At 42.7% G+C, this 21,832-nt stretch overlaps 1 protein-coding gene across 2 annotated transcripts in view; it reads right to left on the bottom strand.

The window, feature by feature from the left end:
- Nucleotides 1–21,832, bottom strand: part of LOC122796618 (activin receptor type-1-like) — a 446,478-nt gene that overhangs the window by 256,127 nt on the left and 168,519 nt on the right. For both annotated transcript variants that reach the window (XM_044065233.1, XM_044065231.1), the window contains exon 5: nucleotides 8,054–8,256. In XM_044065233.1, the coding sequence (XP_043921168.1) occupies nucleotides 8,054–8,256 (203 nt within the window). The remainder of the gene's footprint in view (nucleotides 1–8,053; nucleotides 8,257–21,832) is intronic.

Here is a 21,832-nt window from a genome sequence, read left to right as displayed (position 1 = left end):
ACTCTACAGGGGGTACCAAGTTGTACAACAGATATGGAATCCCATCTCATAAATCAATATGCTGACTTTGTAGAGCCAAAAGTGGGGCTGTAAAAAAACATAAAACAATTCTGTGTAATGCAGTGTCTCTCTGCAAGTATAACTTTTGTAAGCAATGATGGGTTTTAACAGAGGAACCGCTAAAACCTCTCCAAGAAACGCTAGTTCATCAAATTTGCCATCAAGATGGTGATTTGGAAGTTCAGACTGTGCTTTATTAATTCACTGTGATTTTCTGAAGTAAGACCGACAATATTCAAAGATTCAGATTCTAGATCATTGTGCAATGAAGACAAAAAATATATTTAACCATGAGCTCCTCTGGCAGAGTTATTTTTCTAGAATGACTATATAAACCCAAAGTAATTTTGTACCTCTGCTGCTTTAGCATTTTTTCCCACACAGTAATTAAAGGGGATTACTAATCAATTCACTATATGCAAACTACCAACTGATTTTCCAGTATAAACTAACAAACACACAAAAAAGTCCAGGTTTAAGGAGTGACAAGATTTACATATACATACATATCTATATATATATATATATATATATATATATATATATATATATATATATATATATATATATATGAGGGGAGCTTTCTGCCACTAATTTTCAGTTAAATCCAAAATCCAGATGACAAAGTAGTATCATAGTAAATGCAGTTTTTTATTTTATCGTCACCACTCTAAATTCTTTAAAAGCAGTGTTTAAAACGTAAGCGCTTTCGTTCCTAACATACACTCATACACGGAACTTCTGTTCGCTCAGCCTTTTCAAGTAATAATGGCCAGGCCCCTTCTCTAACAGAAACATTTAACACTTCCAAGACAATAAATTTAAATCCATGGTCATGGTTAGTAATACAATGTTTTGCCAAAGCATTAGTTTTTTTTAAAAACCTAATATCACTTAAATGTTCACCCATCCTATTTTTTAACTTATGTTCTGTTTTTCCCACGTAAAAACATGGGCATTTGGAACATAATGCATAATACACTACTTTTTCTGAATTACAAGATGGTCTACCATAAATCTTGATTTTAAGGTTGTTAATCTTATATTCGCTACCTTCCATAATGTATGAACAATATACACACATTCCACATTTATGTATAACACCAATTCTTTTTGGTTCACATGGGTTCTCTAATATGTTTTTAAGGTTCCAACCCTGTTTAGATACAAACATGGGTTTTTCTCCCACCCAATCTCTTAATTCTTTCTCACTATTCAGAAAACCCCAATTTTTAAATATGATGTTTCTCAAAGTATTACTATTCACACTAAATGTGGAAATAAAGGATTTCCCTGAATATTTAGTGCAAAGTTTATTTGTTTTGTGCTATTAATATGTTCACAATGAAGCACTCCTTGACTAGTGGTACTAATAATTTTGAAGTCAGAATCACCATCTCCACTCTCAGGTACATTTACTATCTTAGTACCTAAAATGGGATTAAAGTACCCTATAGCTCTCTTATCGACTACTTCATCTCTTAAACTGTCAACCAATTCAATTGGATATCCTCGTTTAAGGAACATGTTCCTCAAATTGTCACATTCCTTTAAAAAACTCTCCCATACTGTGACCATACGTGCTGCCCTAACAAACTGACCCTTAAAACTCTCCCATACTGTGACCATATGTGCTGCTCTAACAAACTGACTCTTAATGACAGCACGTTTTTGAGTGGATGGATGGTTACTATTATAATGTAAGAAAGAGTTGTGTTTTTTTTTTTTTTTTGCTAAAGATTTCAGCTAAAAATCTCCCATTTAAAGTGTCGTTATTTATTAAAGTATCCAAATAAGCTACATCCTCTTCATTTGTAGAGTATGTAAATCTCAAAAATGTTGTAGTCTCATTTATAAATTTGAGAAAATTTTGCAATTGTTCTCTGGGACCTATGGTAGACCATCTTGTAATTCAGAAAAAAGTAGTGTATTGTGCGGTATATTCCAAATGCCCATGTTTTTATGTGGGCAAAATGGAACAGAAGTTAAAAAAATATGATGGGTTAACATTTAAGTGATATTAGGTCTTTAAAAGAGACCAATGCTTTGGCAAAAAGTACAGTTTTGTACCTACCATAAATGTAGATGTTCAAGTGCTAATACAGCTGCAGTCATCACAGATGGGTTCTCCTGCCGTCAGGCGGGTCCTCGGTCGGCCGAATTCCAAAGTCTTGGTCCGGCGTCGGTTGTTGTCGCTTTCTTTCCTGACGTCAGTGCGACAGGGGTATATAAGACACAGCCGACGCCATTTTCTTCAGTCTTTCTTGCCCCAGATGTCAGGTGCCCCCAGAAGGAAGGCAATATATATATATATATACATACATATATATAGATATTAAATATAATCATGCAATGCAATATAATCAAAAATCAGTAGTTGCAAGCAAATACACCATAGAAGGATAACCCAATCAGATTGAAAGTAGAGGAGTTAGCCACTAGGTATGTTCCCAGAGGGGAAGGAGGGAGGGAAACCTGGACTGCAGCTGTATTAGCACTCGAACATCTACATTTATGGTAGGTACAAAACTGTACTATGTTCATCGTGCATACAGCTGCAGTCATCACAGATGGGTAGAATCCCAAAGCTACGCACAGGGTGGTAGGCACTAGGTGGAACTGGGAGGAGCCAGAATGCCCTGCAACACAGCAGTGGCAAAGCCTGCTCTAGTTTTGGAATATAAAGGTAGGTGGTAGTGTTTGGTGAAGGTATGCACAGAACTCCAAGTGGCTGCCTCCAAAATATCTTTGGTTGGGACTCCTCTGAGGAAGGCTGCAGAGGTAGCTGTGGCACTTGTGGAGTGGGATCTGATGCCTGCAGGTACAGATTTACCATGAAAGGAGTAACAAAAACGTATGCAGTGACCTATCCATTTTGAAATTGTCTGTTTGGAAATAGGCTTCCCTTGAGCTCCTACAGCATAGGAGACAAAGAGTTGTTCTGACTTCCTGAAAGGCTTTGTTCTGTCCAAATAGTAACGCAGCTGTCTATGGATGTCTAAGGAATGTAGCAGCCTTTCCCCTTTGTTTTGAGGATTGGGGTAAAAGGTAGGTAAGTGTATGGCCTGATTTAAAGCTACCCTTGATACTACCTTAGGCATAAATGATGGGTTGGTTCATAGAGAAACCCTGTCCTGACGGAAAATGAGAAATGGCTGCACAGCCATGAGGGCTTGTAGTTCCGAGACCCTACGAGCTGAGGTAATAGCCAGAAGGAAAGCTGTTTTCCAGGACAAATATTGCAAATCTGTTGAGGCAGCTGGTTCAAAGGGAGGCAATGTTAATTTTTCTAGAATGTAATTTAGATACCAGGCTGGTATTTGTTGTTTCCTTGGAGGTTTTCTATTCTTAGCCCCTCTGAGGAACTGCTTTAAGAGTGGGTGAGAGAATAAGGGTGGATCAGTGTTGTATTCTGCAGAAATGGCTGAGGCATGTATTTTAATGGAGGAAAATGAAAGTCCACTGTTCAGCAGCTCAGCTAGACACTGTAATATCTGAGGCAAATTCAGTTTCCTAGGATCCTGGCCCTTTTTCTCATTCCAAACGCAATACCGTTTCCATTTTGCGGAGTAAGCTTTTCTAGTAGATGGCCTTCTTGCCTCCAAAATGACATCCTGCACCTCCTTGGAGAGTAGGGTCTGTTGTGGTGCTAAGGAATTTTCCATGCAGCCAGGTTGAGTGTTTTCAGCTGGCTGTGTAGAATTTGGTAGCTGTGCTGAGTCAGGAGAAGAGGCATTAGAGGTAGGGTCCAGGGAGGAGAGTGTGTTAGACTCCTCAGGAGTGGGTACCAGTGTTGTCTTGGCCAGTCTGGTGCAATCAATATCATCCTTGGTCTGTCCGCTCTTGCCTTCAAGAGCACCTTGGGCAGTAGAGGCAAAGGTGGAAAGGCGTAAACTGTCAGTGCTGCCCAACTGAAAGAAAGGGCATCCACCCTCCAGGCCTTTGGATGAAATGTCCTTGAGCAGAATTTTGTCAATTGATGATTCTTGTGGGAGGCAAAGAGATCTAGGTCTGGCCTTCCCCACGCTTGGATTATCTTTGTAAAGACTTGAGGATGCAACTTCCATTCGTGCGGATCTGTCATATTTCTGCTTAGATTGTCTGCCAACGTGTTTTCCAAACCTGGCAGGTACTGTGCTTGAAGTTCGATTTGACATTCCAGAGCCAAGTTCCAAAGTGACATGGCCAGCCTGCACAGGGGGTATGAATGTGTTCCTCCTTGTTTGTTTATGTACCACATTACTGTGGTGTTGTCTGTTCTTATCAATAACTGTCCTGGATGCAAAAGGTCTTTGAAAGCTGTAATTGCATTTATCACTGCTAGCATCTCCTTTTGATTGATGTGAAGATGCTTTTCCTTTTGGGACCACTTGCCCTGGATGCACCTGTCCGTCATGTGTGCCCCCCAGGCGTAGTCTGAGGCGGCTGTTGTGATGACTTGATTTGCTTGAGGCTTGCAGAATGGTAGACCTGTGTTTGTTTGGCATGCTAGGGCCCACCATAGAAATTCCTTTTGCAAACATGGAATTAGTGGTATTATTGTTTCCAAACTGTGGCTGTGTTGAGACCATAGGTTCTTTAGGTACCATTGAAGTTTCCTCATATGCAACTTTGCATATGGGATTAGAAGAATGCAAGATGCCATGAATCCCAGAGCCTGCAGGATTTTCCTTGCAGTTAGCCTGGTACAATTTGCTAGTGTCTTGAAGTACTGAGTTAGTTGCCCCTGTTTTTCTGGCGTAAGATAGGCCATCTGGGTGTTTTGTGTCCAAGTTGGCACCCAGGAAAATTATATTCTGAGATGGTGTTAGCCTGGATTTCTCTTTGTTGACTGTGTATCCCAAGTAATTCAATAACCGTGTTACATAAGCCCGATGTTCCAAAAGTAAGAATTTGCTGTCCGCCTGGATCAGGCAATCGTCCAAATAAGGGTAAATTTGTATCCCTTGAAGTCTGCAGTAGGCAATTACTGATGCCAGGCATTTCGTGAATACTCTGGGCGCAGTAGATAAGCCAAAGGGCAATGCAGAGAATTGATAGTGGATTGAACCTGCAAGAAATCTGAGGTATCTTCTGCAGCTTTGTCTGATTGGGACATGCAGGTATGCCTCCTTGAGGTCCAATGTTACCAGCCAAGACTCCCTGCCCAGCATGGGAAGAAGCTGCTGTAAGGTGAGCATCTTGAATTTTGGTACGAGTAAAAATGTGTTTAGGATGGATAAGTCCAAAATGGGTCTCCAATCGGTTCCCTTCCTTGGTACCAGGAATAGTCTTTGAGTAAAAACCTTGACCTTGTTCGTGAGTAGGTACCTCTTGAATAGCTTTCATGCCCATGAGCTTTGAAATTTGTATTTGAGCCTCTGCCCTTTGATTGTGTGGCAGGTTCGGCATGCCTCTCATTTTTGGAAGAGTGTGAAAATGAAATCTGTAGCCTCTGTTTATAATGTCCAGGATCCATTTGTCTTTTGTGACAATATGCCAATTTTTTGAAAATAATGCCAGCTTTCCTCCCAAGGGTGCTGCCACCTGAGCCTTGCTTGGCATGCAAAGGGGAAAGTCATTGGGTTTGTTTCCTGTATTGTTGTGCACCGTCTTCACCACCTCTTGGTGCTGGAGATTGCCATTGTCTGCCTCTATATGATCCTTGAGATTGTCCTCTGCCCCTTGTGCGCCTGTATCTACCTCTTTGGGGCTTGTCCGTGGCTGGAAAGGACCAGTTTTTTGAAGGCCAATTTCTGCTAAAACATGGTGGTTGAACCTGTAGAAAAGCCTTGACTGTTTGCATTGATTTAGCTTTTTCTTCCATTTTTCGTAGAATCACCTCCGCATTAGTACCAAATAATGCATCCTTTTGTAAAGAAGCATCTAATAGTTTAGCTTTAACATGGTCAGGCAAGGTTTGTTCCCTAAGCCAGGCATGTCTATGAATGACTGATCCTGTAACAGCAGCTCTACTTGAGGCTTCTAGAGCATCATAGCCACATTGTAAGGTGTGTTTACCCACTTGTTCTGCACTATGCATCATATCCTGCAACTCCTTTAAATCTGGTTGTTCAGGTTGTGACATTTTATTCTTTAATTGTGATAACAGAAACTGCTGATATTTAAGCATATGGAACTGACAATTTAAGGCCCTCATGGCTAGGGTGGCTGAGGTATATACCTTTTTTCCCCACCTTTCTAAGGATCTAGACTCTCTCTCGGAAGGTAATGGATTCTTAGCAGTAGAGGCCTTCATTCCCTTGGGGCCTTGAGAAATGGTTTCAGGGTCTGCATTGTGGCTTTTGTAAAGGAATTGGTGTGAGTTAGGAACTCTGTAGTACCTATCAGAGGCTTGACTGGGGCGGGAGGCAGGGAATCCGGGTTAAGACAAGCCTCCAAGTAGACATCATCAAGTATGTCCAAGACAGGAGGTATCGCCAGAGGTCTGTGCTGAGGTAGCAAAAGAAATTCCCTAAGCCTTTTCTTGGAATCTGAGAAATCTTGGCCTTCCCAATGGAAGTGTTCCCTCAAGGTATGCAAGGTTTCCCCGAATGAAAAATCCTCTGGGGGGGGATACAGAAGGAATAGACTGTTCTGCATCAGAATCTTCAAAAGGGGAGTACGAATGCTCCTCCACATCAGAATGTTCTGAAATAATGGAGCCCTGGTCAGAAGAGGGAGAATCTTCCTCCACTCTGGGTCTCTTGTCCGGAGGGGGCTGGGAACCCCTGATAAGAGTAATTAAATCCTCAGCTATTTTGAGCATCTGCTTTTTAGGCATGGGGCCTGGAGATGGGCCCTGTGCAATAGGCCTCTTGGGATGCATGGCTGATTTAGACTTAGTAAAGGCCTTTATGGAAAAGGAATTAGAAGGTCTAAAGACACCATGGGTGGAAGTGGACCTGTCCACATTAAGAGGCTCAACACTCACATCGGCTTCGGTAGCTGTAGTCGGGGTATGGGCCGAGGAACCTGCGGTCTCGGTTACAGAAGACACCGCCAGAGAAGCGTCGTCGGTAGTCAGGGGCTGCGTAGGCGCCTCACTGAGAACCGGACCACGTGTAGCCGGTTTAGCGTGGTGTCGGTGGAGACAGCGGACCTCGAGTGTCGTTCTTTGTCTTTGCGTTTTTTGGTCAAAACGGTAGTCGGAGTCTCCGACGACATTTTATAATTAAACGTTTTACCAAAAAAGTGCTGGGCGAACTCCGCCCGACGCTTAATAGTGCGTTTATTGAAAGTAGCACAAAAGCGACAGCCCGAGACGTCGTGGTCTGGACCTAAGCAAGGTATACAGAGGGAATGGAAATCCTTATGCGGTATTTGCTTCCCACAAGAAATACAATTGTTAACTTTGTCTGACATCGGTCTGAGGCAAGAAAAGTTTCCCCAACGGGGTACTTAGCTTTAAAGAAGACTTCGGTTTTCAAATTTTTGTAATTTCAGGAGCTGGCCGACCGGCACTTGCGAACTGCTTCTGCTTCGGGCACCGTGCGGCAAAAAAGACAGAAGAAAATGGCGTCGGCTGTGTCTTGTATACCCCTGTCGCACTGACGTCAGGAAAGAAAGCGACAACAACAGACGCCAGACCAAGACTTTGGAATTCGGCCGACCGAGGACCCGCCTGACGGCAGGAGAACCCATCTGTGATGACTGCAGCTGTATGCACGATGAACATCGTTGTATTACTAACCACGACCATGGATTTAAATTAGCATTTGACATGTCAACTGAAATGCTTTTTAAAGACTTTTGTGCATGACTTAAAACTGTCTCATGAAGTTCCATGTATTAGTGTATGTTAGAAACGAAAGAGCTTACATTTTAAACACTGCTTTTAAAGAAATTAGAGTGGTGACGATAAAATAAAAAACTGCATTTACTGCGATACTGCTATTTCGTCTGGATTTTGGATTTTTCTGGTATTGGTTTGTTTTCGTCTTTGTGGTATTATACTAATGTCCAGTTCATTCTGCAATACATCTTTATGACGGAGTTTTAAAATGTTACTTACTGCAAGTGTACTATCTCCAACATTTGATGCAATCAGGCCATCAATGGTACCATGTTCATCATCATGTGCATGTAATCGCTGCATTCGGGTCTGGTGAATCTTGCGGCAGATCACCACAGCCATCACAGACAGGATAAGAAGCACAATAACTGGACTCAGGACAAAGATGACCAGAGTGTTAACACTGTAATTTATTCGTTCCCCTGAAAGAATGGAAATTAAATTTTTTTAACATTTGCCCACTGCAGTACACTGTGCAGTTACATTTATTTCAGTACAAATATCACAGATTTAGGACAACTTCTACCCAACAAAAAATGCAATACAGAATTATGACATTTTTATTTGTAAAAAGCATTGCCTAATGACTGAGTTTCAAATGCATTTCATTTTGCCAATCCTGAAATTCATCAAAAGCTGTAACTCTACTGCGGCTCTGTGGTATAGAGGGATGTAGTCCTAACTATGAAACACACAGGCACATAGACACATGGCACACAGCACACAGACACACACAGATACAGACACACAAACTTTAATTTGTCCAATTTGGGATTCCCTGTCCCTGCATCTCAAAAATTCTCATCCATTCCACATGTATGTTGCCTGTCCACTGGCTCTCTCTTCTCTTAAAGGGGGACAGTCTTGCAGTAGTAGACTGAATAGTAGTTCTTACCCTGAAGAGGGAGAGCTCCCCTGCAGAGTTACAGCAGGATTCGATTCAGATTGACCCCTTCCTGGTCTCTGGCAACTTTAGAGATAGTAGGCCACAAGGTTATTCTCTACTTGGAAAAAGAGGGCCCACCTGAATGCTTACAGGAGGATTCAGCCATACCAGTCACTACACAATAAGAAAGGTGATGGGAATGGCAGGATAAGAGGGGATACTCAGGGAGCCAAAAAAAAATATAAACAACTTTGACACACATTTTAGCTTAAATGTTTATAAAAATATAATGTATCTGGAATATAATACTATACACATCATAAAATGTGTTATCTGGACTGGATCTCAATACTGTGAAGTATAGGATATGCTAAAGAAAACCATAATCTACTCTTAAAAAGCAGTTCAGCTACATATCAGAAATTATCCCACTATGCAAAAATGTAGTATGTAGTCTGAATGTCGACTTCTGAACCATATCTTTATTCTCCTAAAAGCAGCAGAGAACTCAAGAAATATTACAAAAATAATGTCCATGGTTACCCCTACCAGATGGAATGCTGCTCTACAAAAGCGGCCCACTGAATTATGCTATCTGAAGATTGCCATGTGGTTACTGATAGATATAGCTTTTAAGACTTAAGGTTTTAGTGTCTAGTTTAGGTCTTTATGTTGACCAGTGAACAGCTTTCACTAAAAGAATTTGAAAATTTTCTGATTTCATAAGGCAGCTGTAACTTATTTCCTTCATTCTGAAAAATAAAACACATGTAAATGAGTTACTCCTACCTAGTAGCAATAACCAGTGGCAAACAGTGTTATCTATGCTGACTCATGGCAACAAGAAATTTGTCAAAAAAATGTCTGGTTGTTAAATATTTCAGTCCTCTATGGCCAGTGGCTACATACATAATTTTTTAGAATGTGATATGATAAAAGCATCTCTTACACCACATATACATGGTTAAAAGTGCTTATTGTAGTATGTGGCCTGCTGATGCTCAGTCTTCTGTTAACCTTTGAGGTATTGTATCATATGTTGCACTGCGGGAGTGAACTACTACTATTTAACATACAATGTCACTACAACCTGTGACTAAAGTAATGATTTCAATACAAATTATATCTATCTTGTCCACTTTGATCAGTATTATGTGGTAAATCTGAGCAAAGTAATGTACATTTGTATTTGAAAAATGGGCAAAGATGGCAAAGAAAACAAGTCCAACCAGCTTTCCAACTGCATCCTAAGCTGCACTAAATTTAGTGCCATGCAGTCTTACTTCTCTACATTAGCTGATACTACCCTCTTCCGTTTCTGTGACATAGACAAACACCTCAACTGCCTTTTCACTTTGTGCACAAAATAAAAAGGAACACTCTTGAAGCCTAATGTCATCTTTAGCAGGAATAACAATGACTTCCTCAATGTCTAATCTGCAACTTGTATTGTTCATTACACATGTACTTTCACGGTTTCACTTCAGAATCTCGAATGCCTGAAAACTCAAACTTCATATGGTCGAGACCATATGATCGAGTTTTCAGAAATTTGAAATTCCGAACCAAAATAAAAAAAAAAAAAAAAAAAAGTCAAACATTGTTTCTGCATTGGGGGGGGGGGGGGGGGGGGTTATGATTGTGCAGCGGTTAGCGTTGCTGCCTCACAGCAAGAGGTTCTCCGGTTCGATTCTCGTCTGGGGTGCCTTCTGTGTGGAGTCTGCATGTCCTCCCTGTGGTTGCGTGGGATTCCTCCGGGTGCTCCGGTTTCCTCCCACATCCCAAAGACATGCAGTAGGTGGACTGGACACTCTAAATTGGCCCTAGGTGTGTGTGTGTGTGTGTGCGCATGTGTGTGCCTTCTGTGGAAGGTTGGGCGCAGGGCTGGCAACTCGACACTGTAAAACTCCACTGCCAATCATAAGCGGACAGATGATCCGCTGTGGCGACCCCTAACTAGGAAAAAGCCGAAAGAAGAAGAATTGTTTCTGCATGAGGGTCAAGGCCCCCTGCACCCCCTACTTAAATATACCAACTCCAAGATCGCGCTACAGTGGGAAAAAGGGAAATCTCCCATTCCGCGCTGTATGCAGAAGCACAGAACGGGAGATTTCTCATTTCCCCACTATAGTGTGATCACGGAGATGGTATATTTAAGTAGGGAGGGTGCAGGGAGATTTGCCCCCCTGCAAAAAACTAATACTCATCTAAATTAAAGTTTTTCTTTTTAACACTTTACAATTTCGAGTTTCTGAAAATTCGATCATATGGGCTCGACCATATGAGGTTCGAGTTTTCAGAAATTCGATATTCTAAAGTGTTCCCACTTTCAGCACCCCCCTGCAAAGGTTTGCTAACAAATTTACCACCACTTACTTACTCCACAAGACTGTGTCCATGTGTACAGTTTGGGATGGCTAATGACCCTTCAAATTCTTACTTTTGACATATTCTAGAAATTCTAACGCGTAAGAATGACTTTAATCAGCTGCAAAAAGTTCTCCAAGTTTTAAAACAGAGAAGTCACTTTAGGGTAAAAAGTTCACTGTCTGCAAGAAGAGTCACTTTCAGTCCTACTGCATATCCTGAGCTCAAAGCCTAAGCATGACTCTTAAAACTCATGAAAAGCATTCCTTTAAGGTTTTGTAGTCACACATAGAAGTTTCTGTAGCAAGCAAATGCAGCTATTCAGAAAGCACCACTCCCCAAAACTATATATTTCAGCAATAATTTATCGATGGGTGGGATTGGCTGATCATGAGGGTGAAGCCCATGTGATAAAAAAGCCAACCATGGGTAAATATTGAGATACCACACCGAGCAGTGGATTAATGCTATTATACAACTTCATTTAAAAAAAATTGCTTATATTTCTTACACAACATCATTGTATGACAGCACTTTAAAATTTCTTCGGTCTCTTCTGCTTCGTACTAATATAGTGTGCGACACGGCACATCAATGAGTGCAAGAGATGCGATGGAGAACGGGCAACTTCTCCATAGCAGTTTGTTATTCTTAGTCTTAAAAAAAAGCTTTTTTCTTACTTTTTTTTTCAAGAATTCTAGAGAGGGGTATCACTCTGAATCACTTAAAAGTGAATACAGCAACATTTTTTTTGGCATCAACATACATTTTGTGAACAGGAAGTATGATAAGTTAATGCCTGTAATTACTGACTAATACACAGTGATTTAACAGAAAATCAAAAATTTTACAAGGGACAGGGCCAAAACATTTATTTAATTTCAATTTCTTTATCAGGAGAGTCTAGCTGGTCCAAAGAGGCCACATTTCAAAGGAAGCCAGGGTAAAAAGCTCCAAAAGAAAAAACATTTAAAAAAGTACATTACCATTCTGATATGAACAGCAGAATACCAAAATAAAATACTTAAAAGAAAAAAAAAAATCAGAGATGAAACAGTACCCAGTTACAAAAAAAAAAAAAAAAAAAAAAAAAAAAAAAAAAAAGAGTAACATGAAACTACAGTTTCAAAGAATGAGTTGGGGTTCACAGTAATAGTCTAAAACAGTCTACTAAACAGAAAATATCAAAAATCAAAGTCAATATAACAAACTTTAGATTAAGGTTGAAAAGATTAGCAATCTGTTAATAGTAGTAAGACAAAAAAATAAATAGATAGGTGGAGAGAAAGGGAATAACTAGCTAAGAAAGAAACGACTGTTACTTCTCTTTGTTGGGGCTGAGAAATGTATCTTGTGTAATGATTAAAGGGTGATGAATGGTAATACTATGCATAGGATAGCAGCTTGGTGCAGAGTATAAGCAAGAATGAGGAAAATCAGAAATGTTCTGCAAACCTCTGGATAATTGAAAAGTAGGGGTGTGAGTAGTACAACCTCTCTGGCCACTGAAGTCTTGCTGAGCATCTGGGCTTCTTCTATAGGAATATGTTCTGCTTATAATGGGTACATGGATTGGGTTGTCCAATCAGTGTGCACATTTCTGAACAATAATGACCTTTTATTGTATATTTTTTTAATAAAATTAACACTGACGCCTCATACTGCTTAGTTTTCACTGGCTGCTCCAGTTTCTTTCCACAATCCAGAGACATCCTCCAAACTGAAGAATGTGCATGTGTGTGCACGTCCAGTGACAGCTGTCATCCTGTCTAGGACTGATTTCTCTACCTGCTTTGCACCCAAAGGGTACTGGGACAGGCTGTAGGGTCTACCATGACTTTGGCATGGATAAATGGATATCCGAGAAAGAATGAGCACATGGACGCATCTATTTTACCTTCTTCTTAAACCTTCAAAATAGCTGTATGCCAAGATACAGTCTTGCTGGGTGCAGGCTGCAGGATGAACAAATGTCACTGCAATAAAGGGCTCAGATCAAATTCACCTTTTTTTTTTTGAGGTATTTTATACGTAAATCTCTGCAAAATGCAGTAGAACAAATTATGCGGTTTTGTTAGTTCACTAGACACCGGGAATACAAATGTTTCAAAGAATCTTCTATAGTGTAAGCCATTCCTTAAGCAGTACTTAAATCATTAGTAATACAACAGCATCGGGCTGAAAATGTATGCATTATCTCTGGGTATCTGAAAGCACTACCAAATGTGGTAAATCCAGCCTGTTTACAATACTAACCCAATAGTTTTAGCTTGGCAGTGGAAGTAACCTTAAAGATAAGCCAATCCCATAATGTAAATCAAGTATGCTGTGACTGTTTCATACTTGCCTACAGCAAGTGTTTTATTATGAAAAACAATATACGTAGAAGGGCTGATCGTGATAATGAAAAAATGCGGATACCAAAATGAATAATACGTGTTTACAACTGTGATATTGTAAACTGACTTGTACAACTATCTAGTTTTCCTGTTTTGTACTTCTCCTAAGCTGCTAACAGTTCTATATTTATTTTTACAGACATCTAATATTCTTTGTATACGTCTACTGTCCTTGTCTGTACGGCTCAAGTTGTGACTGAAAAGGCTCCTCCAACCAATTTACTTATCCACTTAAATGAAAAAAAATATGACTTACATTTATAGGGAAGTACTGCATACTTACTGAGGGAAAACTTGACAAAAGAGTTACTTGGTTACATGAATGCAATATATACTAAATGGTTTATATTTATTTATTTATTAACTCACATTATAACTTGCATTTCCCATGCAAAATTACAGTTGAAAATCAGTACTTATCTATTATGCTTTTTATTTTCCTTTCAATGAGACATGAAAAGTATAAACAGCCACTATAGAATCCTGTTTAAATGACTATGCATATGGTTTGTGTGTGTGTGTGTGGGGGGGGGGGCGATATCTGTTAGACAGTAACACTGTCATTATGTTAATGTGATTCTGGGACAGAATGTGTGTGTTTTGTATAAATGTAACTTATTAGAAGTCCCAGATTTTTTTTTCCTGTGGAACTGCCTTAAGAGAATGGACAATTGACCTACAAGGCTAATAAACCCAACTTTTCAGAGGACTTTTTTGTCACAGTCCAGCACTATGCTTGGTTTGCAAGCTTAGTGCTGAACTGTGCTTGGTTTGCAATTGAGGAGGGAGAAGGCTATACAACTTCTGCGCAAAAGGATAGGTAAAACTAATAGGTTCATAGATGTGTACTAGGCTAATGGCCCTGGGGCCTTTACAAGCCTAGCCATAGGATTACCCTGGCATTGTGCCACCCGACCTTAGTTCCCAGTGCCTCTGTCGAGTAGAGCCACTGGAATTATCCCCAAAGTGAATGTTTTATTTCCCATCCACTCAAGATTTCTCTTGAAGAGGGTCAGCGAGGTGCTGTGCTTGACATGTATGGGAAGTCTATTCCATAGCATGGGCAGTCTCTGGGTCATGAACCTGTCCCTCCAGTACATTCTGTTGATTGTGGTAATGAGGTTGAGGTCTCTGGAATATATGGTGTGGAGGGATTGGGATTTCTTTAGATGTAGCATTTCTAAAAGAGCTGGGTCAGACATGTCTTTATAAGTCAAGCAGAGATCGCCTCTAAGTAGGCGATACGAGACAGAGAATAGTAGCGAGTTTTTTGAGTCTGCCCATATAGGAAAAGTGTTTAAAGCCTACGATCCTCTTTGTGAAGTACTTTTGGGGCATCTCCAGTTGTTGCAGGTGTCTAGTGAGGTACATGCCAAATGGGGCACTGTACTCAATGATTGACCTAATGAGAGAAGAGTAGAGGGAGACAATGATCTCTTTCTTCCTGGATGCAAAACCTTTAGTAATGAGATGTGCCACATAAAAGGACTTTCTGACCAGTGGCAATTGGTGACCAAAAGAGAGGTTGTTCCCAGATCTCTTAGAACGTCTTCTGCATTCAGTGAACTACCATCAATGTGGTAATTCATGGGAAAGTACAGTTGTATACACTTACCATAAATGTATATGTTCGAGTGTCTTCACTGTTGCAGTCATCACATTTGGGGTTATCCCTGCTGGGGTAGCTCTCAGCCAGCTTGAATACCAGAGACTTAGTATTTCTGCATCGGTTGCTGTCGCTTGAAGACTGATGTCAGGTCATTAGTGGTACAAAGGAAGGCAGCCAGACACCATTACATCAGTTTTTCTTGCCCAAACCGGTCAGGAGCCCCTAAAGTAGGAGGCCAGGCTCTGGTGGCAAGACCCCACCAGTGGAAAACAAATACCAATATGTCCCTTGTAAGGAAAGGAGAACAACAAGGAAGAAAGGTAAGAAAAAGAAAAAGGGGGAAGGAGGGAGGGAAACCAGGACTGCAACAGTGAAGACACTCGAACATCTACATTTATGGTAAGTGTAAACAACTGTTCTATGTTCTTCGTGTTTCACTGTTGCAGTCATCACATTTGTGTAGATTTCCAAAGCTGAGGAAATGGGTGGAGGCAGTCAAGGAAGCGAGGGGCTGGCTAGCATGCGCTTCAAGACTGCAGAGGCAAAACCTGCCCTGGATTTAGAAAAGAGAGGTAGGTGGTAATGTTTGGTAAAGGTGTGAACAGATGTCCAGGTGGCAGCCTCCAGGATGCCCCTGGTGGGGACTCCTCTAAGAAATGCTGCAGAAATGGAGGCTGCTCTGGTGGAGTGGGTCCTGTTTGGAGATGGTTTTGCCCTCTGCCCCTGAAGCAAAGCTAACCAACAGTTGATCAGATTTTCTGAAGGATTTAGTCCTGTCCAGATAGTATCCAAGCTGTCTGTGCACATCTAGAGAGTGCAGAATCCTTTTCCCCTTGTTTTGAGGGTTAGGAAAGAAGGTGGGCAAATGGATGGGTTGGTTGAGAGCCACACTGGATACCACCTTGGGCATGAAGGATGGATTAGTTCTGAGGGATACCCTGTCTGCATGGAAGATGATGAAGGGTTCCACTGCCATGAGTGCTTGCAGCTCAGAGACTCTTCTGGCTGAAGTGATGGTCAGGAGGAAGGCTGTCTTCCAGGAGAGAAATTTTAACTCTGCAGAAGAAGCTGATTCGAATGGAGGCAGGATGAGCTTTTCCAAGAGAAAGTTAAGGTCCCAAGTACTGGTGCACTTCTGGGGGGCCTCAAGTTGTTAGCCTCTCTGAGGAACTGCTTGATCAGAAGGTGTGAAAAAAGAGGCTACTCAGTAGGAAAATGAACAGAAATAGCAGAGGCATGAATTTTTATAGAGCAGAAAGAGACCACTGTGCAGTAGGTCAGCTAAGGAATCCAGGATGAGAGGACTGGAGGGCTGTGCCATACTGGCCCCCTTAGCCTGGATCCAGGTGCAGAAGCTTTTCCATTTATCTGCATAACACTTTCTGGTGCTAGGGCATCTGGCCTCTCGGATAACATCCAGAACCTGTTTACTGAGGAGGGCAGATTGGTCAGGGGTCAGGTTATAAGCCAAGCTGCAGAACTGAGTGTCAGCAATTGGGGGTGCATGAATTCCCCTTCTCTCTGGGTTAGGAGGTTGGGAATCTGAGGAAGATTCCATGGGGGCAGTGGGGACAGGATGTGCAGCAAGGGGTACCAGTGCTGTCTGGCCAGTCTGGAGCTATGAGAATGGTCCTTGGTTTTTCCTCACTTATTTTGATCAGTAGCTTGGGAATGAGAGGTAGGGGAGGAAAGGCAGAGATCGAGAGGTCTACCCAGGAAAAGGATAGAGATCTACTTTCCATTCCATGCAGTGATGCTCCCTGGTGCAGAATTTGCTGAGCTGATGGTTGATGTGGGAGGCAAAGAGGTCAACCTCCGGGGTTCCCCAATTCTGAGTTATTAGTAAGAAGGTGCTTCTGTTGAGCTGCCCCTCGTGGGTGTCCAACAGTTTTCTGCTTAATTGGTCTGCCAGGGAATTGAGAGGGCTTGGCAGGTTTTGTGCTAACAGGTGTAGATGCAAGGAAGAGGCTGTGAACCAAAGGGTCATGGCCAGCCTGCAGGTAGGAGTGAGTCCTCCCTGCTTGCTGATGTACCACATCACTGTGGTGTTTGTCTGTTGTAATCAGGAGAACCCCTGGAGAGAGAAGAGGTTTAAAAGCCATCAAGGCCTGCTGCACAGCCATCATCTCTTTTAGACTGATGTGCAGGGGGAGTTGCTGGGGGTTCCCCTGGCATTGTATGCACCTGCCGTCCACGTGTGCACCCCAAGCATAGTCTGATGCATCTGTGGTGAGGGTCTGGGTGGCGGGATGTGGGGAGAAGGGCAGTCCCTTGTTGTGGGAACAGGCTGTTGCCCACCAAAGAAATTCCTCCCTCAAGCAAGGAATAACAGGTAAAAGAGTTTCCAGATCTTGAGAGTGATGACACCAAAGGCTCTTTAGGTATCATAGAAGTTTCCTCATATGCAGTCTGGCATATGGAATAAGGAGTATGCAAGATGCCATGAGCTCCAGGGCTTGTAGGATTTCCCTTGCAGAAAGCTGGGGTCTCGTGGCCAATTGAGAGAAGTCAGCTGATAGGAAACTTTGTTTCTTGTTTCTCTGGTGATAGGCATGCCATCTGGGATGCTGTGTCCAGACTTGCTCCGAGGAAGAGTATCCTTTTGGTGGGTACCTGTTTGAATTTATTTTTGTTGGTTGTGTACCCTAAGGAGGTTAGTAGGTCCTTTACAAAGGCCAGGTCTTTGAGCAGCTTTTCCTGGCTGTCTGCCTGAATAAGGCAGTTGTCTAAGTAGGGGTAAATTTGAAAATGTCTTTGTCTGCAAAAAGCAATGGCCGGAGCCAGGCATTTTGCAAAAACTCTGGGAGAAGTAGATAAGCCAAAGGGAAGTGCAGAGAACTGAAAGTGTTGAGATCCTGCCCTGAAGCGAAGATATTTTCTGCACAACTTCCTGATGGGAATATGGAGGTAGGCTTCTTTTAGGTCCACAGTAACTAGCCAAGCATCCTTGGACAGCATGGGTAGCAGCTGCTGGAGGGTGAGCATTCTGAATTTTGGGGTCACCAAGAAGATGTTTAGAATGGACAGACTGAGGATGGGGAGCCAGGTGCCCTCTTTTCAGGGTACCAGAAAAAGTCTGGAGTAGAAGCCTTGGCCTATCTGCTCTGCAGGAACGTGTTCTACTGCTCCCAAGGAGAGCTGGGCATGGATTTGCTTTTGAGCCTCTGTCCACTGATTTGGTGGTAGATCTGGGAACCCTTTTGGGGTTGGAAGGGTGTAGAAGGAGAATTTGTACTCCTGAGACATAATGTTCACAACCCATTGGTCCTTGGTAATGGTGGCCAAGGTGCTTGAGTGAAAGGAGAGTTTTCCTTCTAGGGGTATGTGATGGTGGGCAGAGGTGAGATAGGGAGGGGGTTGAGTCATTATGAGTTTTTACCATAAGGGGGTGGCTTAGAACTCCCTGGTTTTGAAGCAGAGGCAGTCCACTGTTTAGATCTCTGAAACCCATGGGACTGCTGTCTTGGAGGTCTGTTTCCATGGGGCCTAGGCTGGCCCCGTTTACTAGGTGCAGGAAAGGACCAGTGCTTGGAAGGAAAATGCCTGCTGAACCTAGGGGGCTCTACCTAGGGGGCTGTATCTGTAAGAAATCTTTAACAGTCTGCATAGATTTTGCTTTTTCTTCCATCTTTTTAAACACCTCTTCTGTTTTAGTACCAAACAAGTTATCTTTGTGCAAGGGTGCATGCAACAATTTTGATATGACATGGTTTGGCAGGGGTTGTTCGTTAAGCCATTCATGTCTTCTAATGACAGATCCAGTGACTACTGCCCTGCAAGAAGCTTCTAGGGTGTCAAAACCACAGTGCAAAGTGTGTTTAGTTACTTGACCAGCAGAGTGCATTAATTCCTGTAAATCTTTAGATTCTGCCCATACAGGAAAGGAGGACATTTTCTGTTTAAGGAGTTCCAAGGTATTTTGCTGATATTTAAGCATATGGAACTGACAATTTAGTGCCCTGATAGCAAGAGTAGCGGAGGTGTATACTTTTTTACCCCATCTGTCCAGTGCTCTGGAATCCCTGTCTGAGGGGGGTGGGATTCTTAGCTGAAGTAGCTTTAACCCCTTTTGGGCCTTGAGTAATGACCTCAGGGTCCGCTGTTGGGTTTTTAGAGATATTGGTGAGATTGAGGGACTCTGTAGTACCTGTCTGGCTTTCTGGGAGCAGGAAGGAGGGCGTCTGGAGTCAAGATGGATTCAAGGAAGACATCATCCACCACATCTAGGACTGGGGGGGTGGCTAAAGGCCTGTGCTGTGAAACATCCAAGAACTCTCAGAGTCTCATTTTAGACTGTGGGTAGTCTTGACTCTCCCATTTAAAATGCTCCCTTATGTAAGCAGGGTTTCCCCAAAGGAAAAATCCTCTGTGGGAGAGGCTGAAGGAATAGATTCCTCTGCATCAGAAACCTAGTGTAGAGAGGGGCTGCATATCTTCATAGTCAGATGAATCAGATTCATCTGACTCTTGTTCAGACAAAACTTCTGGAGACAGATCTCTTTTTGAGAGAGTGGCTTGGCTTTCCCTAATCAGCATGATAAGTTCTTCTGCCATTCTAAGCATTTGTGACTGAGGCAAGGGAGCAGGCGCCAAATAATGGCTGGAAGTCAGTTTCTTGGGGGTGGTTAGACCCCTGGGCCTAAGGAACTCAGTTGTTTTAGAAAGAATGGTAGCTGTGAAAGAAGGTGTCGGTTTATATCTGGATTCCGTGTTACAAAGGACTTCCTCAGAAGCCGGTGCCTGCACAGCGGCTCAGGACCCATCCAAAGTAGAGACGACCGCAGGATCCTTAGACGAGGAAAAGTTCTGTGGCATACCTGACTCCGAAAGTGTCTTGGTAGAGGCCTGCGAATTAACTGAAGTGGGCATCAGGGGCTGCGAAAGCGCCTCATTGAATTCCGGAGGACTGACTACCAGCTTGGCAGTAGCGCCGTCGGAAGGTTCAGTCCTGTGGGGGTCTGTCTCTGTCTTTATCTTTAAGTTTTTTCGGAAGGTCTGCTGTTGAATGGCTTACGGAACCCAATTCATGGACTGTAAATGGAAATATCTGGCTACAATAAGGGCCCGACGACGAACAGTTCTGGCATTAAAAGCACAGAACCGACAATGAGGGATGTCGTGGTCTGGGCCTAGACAAGTGACGCAGTAGGAGTGGAAGTCCTGGTGTGGTATTTGCTTTCCACAGGCGAGACAATTATTAACTTTTTCTGACCTCGGTTAGTGCAAGAAAAAAGGATCCCCAACGGGGTACTTAGTTTTCTAAGACTTCAACTTCAATTCGGAAATGAAACTCAGGTAGCGGCCAACCGGCACTTTTGCGAACTGCCTCTGCTTCGGGCTGCACGGCAGGAAAGATTGATGTAATGGCATCAGCTGGCTTTCTTTATACTACTGACGACCTAACGTCAAGTCTTCAAGTGACAGCAACTGACGCAGAAATACTAATTCTCTGGTATTCAGGCCAGCCGAGGGCAACCTCAGCAGGGATAACCCCAAAGTGATGACTGCAACAGTGAAAAATGAAGAACATCCAGGTTTTTCCCAAAGGGGATAATGACACATTTGTTGGCGTCGAGCTTAAGGCCATGGTTCTGACACCAGTCGTTGGTCTCAGTGAGGCCATTCTGTAGGATGTCAACATCACCTGGAGAGTTAATAGCTCCCAACTTGCAATTGTCTGCGAACTTTGTCAGCCAGAGTCCCTTCGTGTTGGGTTGGACTTCAGAGAAGCAGATACCAAACAGGAGAGGACCCAGGACCAAACCCTGTGGGACTCCACTTGTGACTAATCGGCAGTCTGACTTGGAGTCAGCTACTTTCACGCTGTGGGTTCTGTCAGTCAGTCTGTAACCCACCTAGTTATATAGGGATTGATGCCTAGCTTAGTGAGTTTTTCAATAGTTCCCTGAGTGGGATATCAAAGGCCTTGGCCAGATCAAGGTAGGCTGTATGAACCACCTTGCCTTCATACAAAGCTCTGGTGGCCGACTCAAAGAAGTCGACCAAGTTGAGCAGGCATGATCTACCCTTCACAAAACCAAACTGTGTGGGAGCCAGAGTTTGGAGATTCCCCTATATCCTTGTTTATTAGGTATACGATGATGTGTTCCATAGCTTTGCATATCAGACTGGTCAGGCTAATGGGGCGATAGTTCCCAGGGTCTGTAGTAGCTCCTCCTTTGTGGAGAGGGATGACATGCAATGCGCCATTCAGTAGGGACAAAGCCTGAGGTGAGGCTGTGAAAGAACAGGGCCACACAGGTGAGGTGCCAGTTCACTCTGCAGTTCATGTAGGACACAGCCAGGGATATTTGTCAGGTCCCACAGAAGCTGTTTGACCTTGGACACTGCTGTTTTAACCTGTGCAGCAGTAATACTGGGTGCCTGGCAATCTACCGGTATTGTGATTGGTCATTTTGGGGGGGTAAAGTTGGCAATGAATCTGTCGGCCAGTATATTGGCAATATCTGTTGGCTCAGTATAGGAGGTATCATTGTGCAGTAGCTCAGAGCAAATCTGGGTATTGCTGTGGAGATTCTTTACAAAACTATAGAAGGCCTTGTGGTTGTCTTTACTGTCTGCTGCAATTCTGTTTTCATAGCTAGCTTTAGAGGATTTGATGAGGGATCTCAACTTTTTGTTGAGGCTGATAAGGGAGTTTTCCCTGTCTTGGGACTTTACCTTATTCCGCATCAGTTTCCTCCTTCTATTGTAGACTTTGTTTATGGCAGGGGGAC

The sequence above is a fragment of the Protopterus annectens genome, chromosome 3.part0 (genome assembly GCF_019279795.1).
Source record: "Protopterus annectens isolate FY-2018-M chromosome 3.part0, PAN1.0, whole genome shotgun sequence".
Taxonomy (NCBI): domain Eukaryota; kingdom Metazoa; phylum Chordata; order Ceratodontiformes; family Protopteridae; genus Protopterus; species Protopterus annectens.
This window is presented reverse-complemented; position numbering and strand designations above follow the sequence as displayed.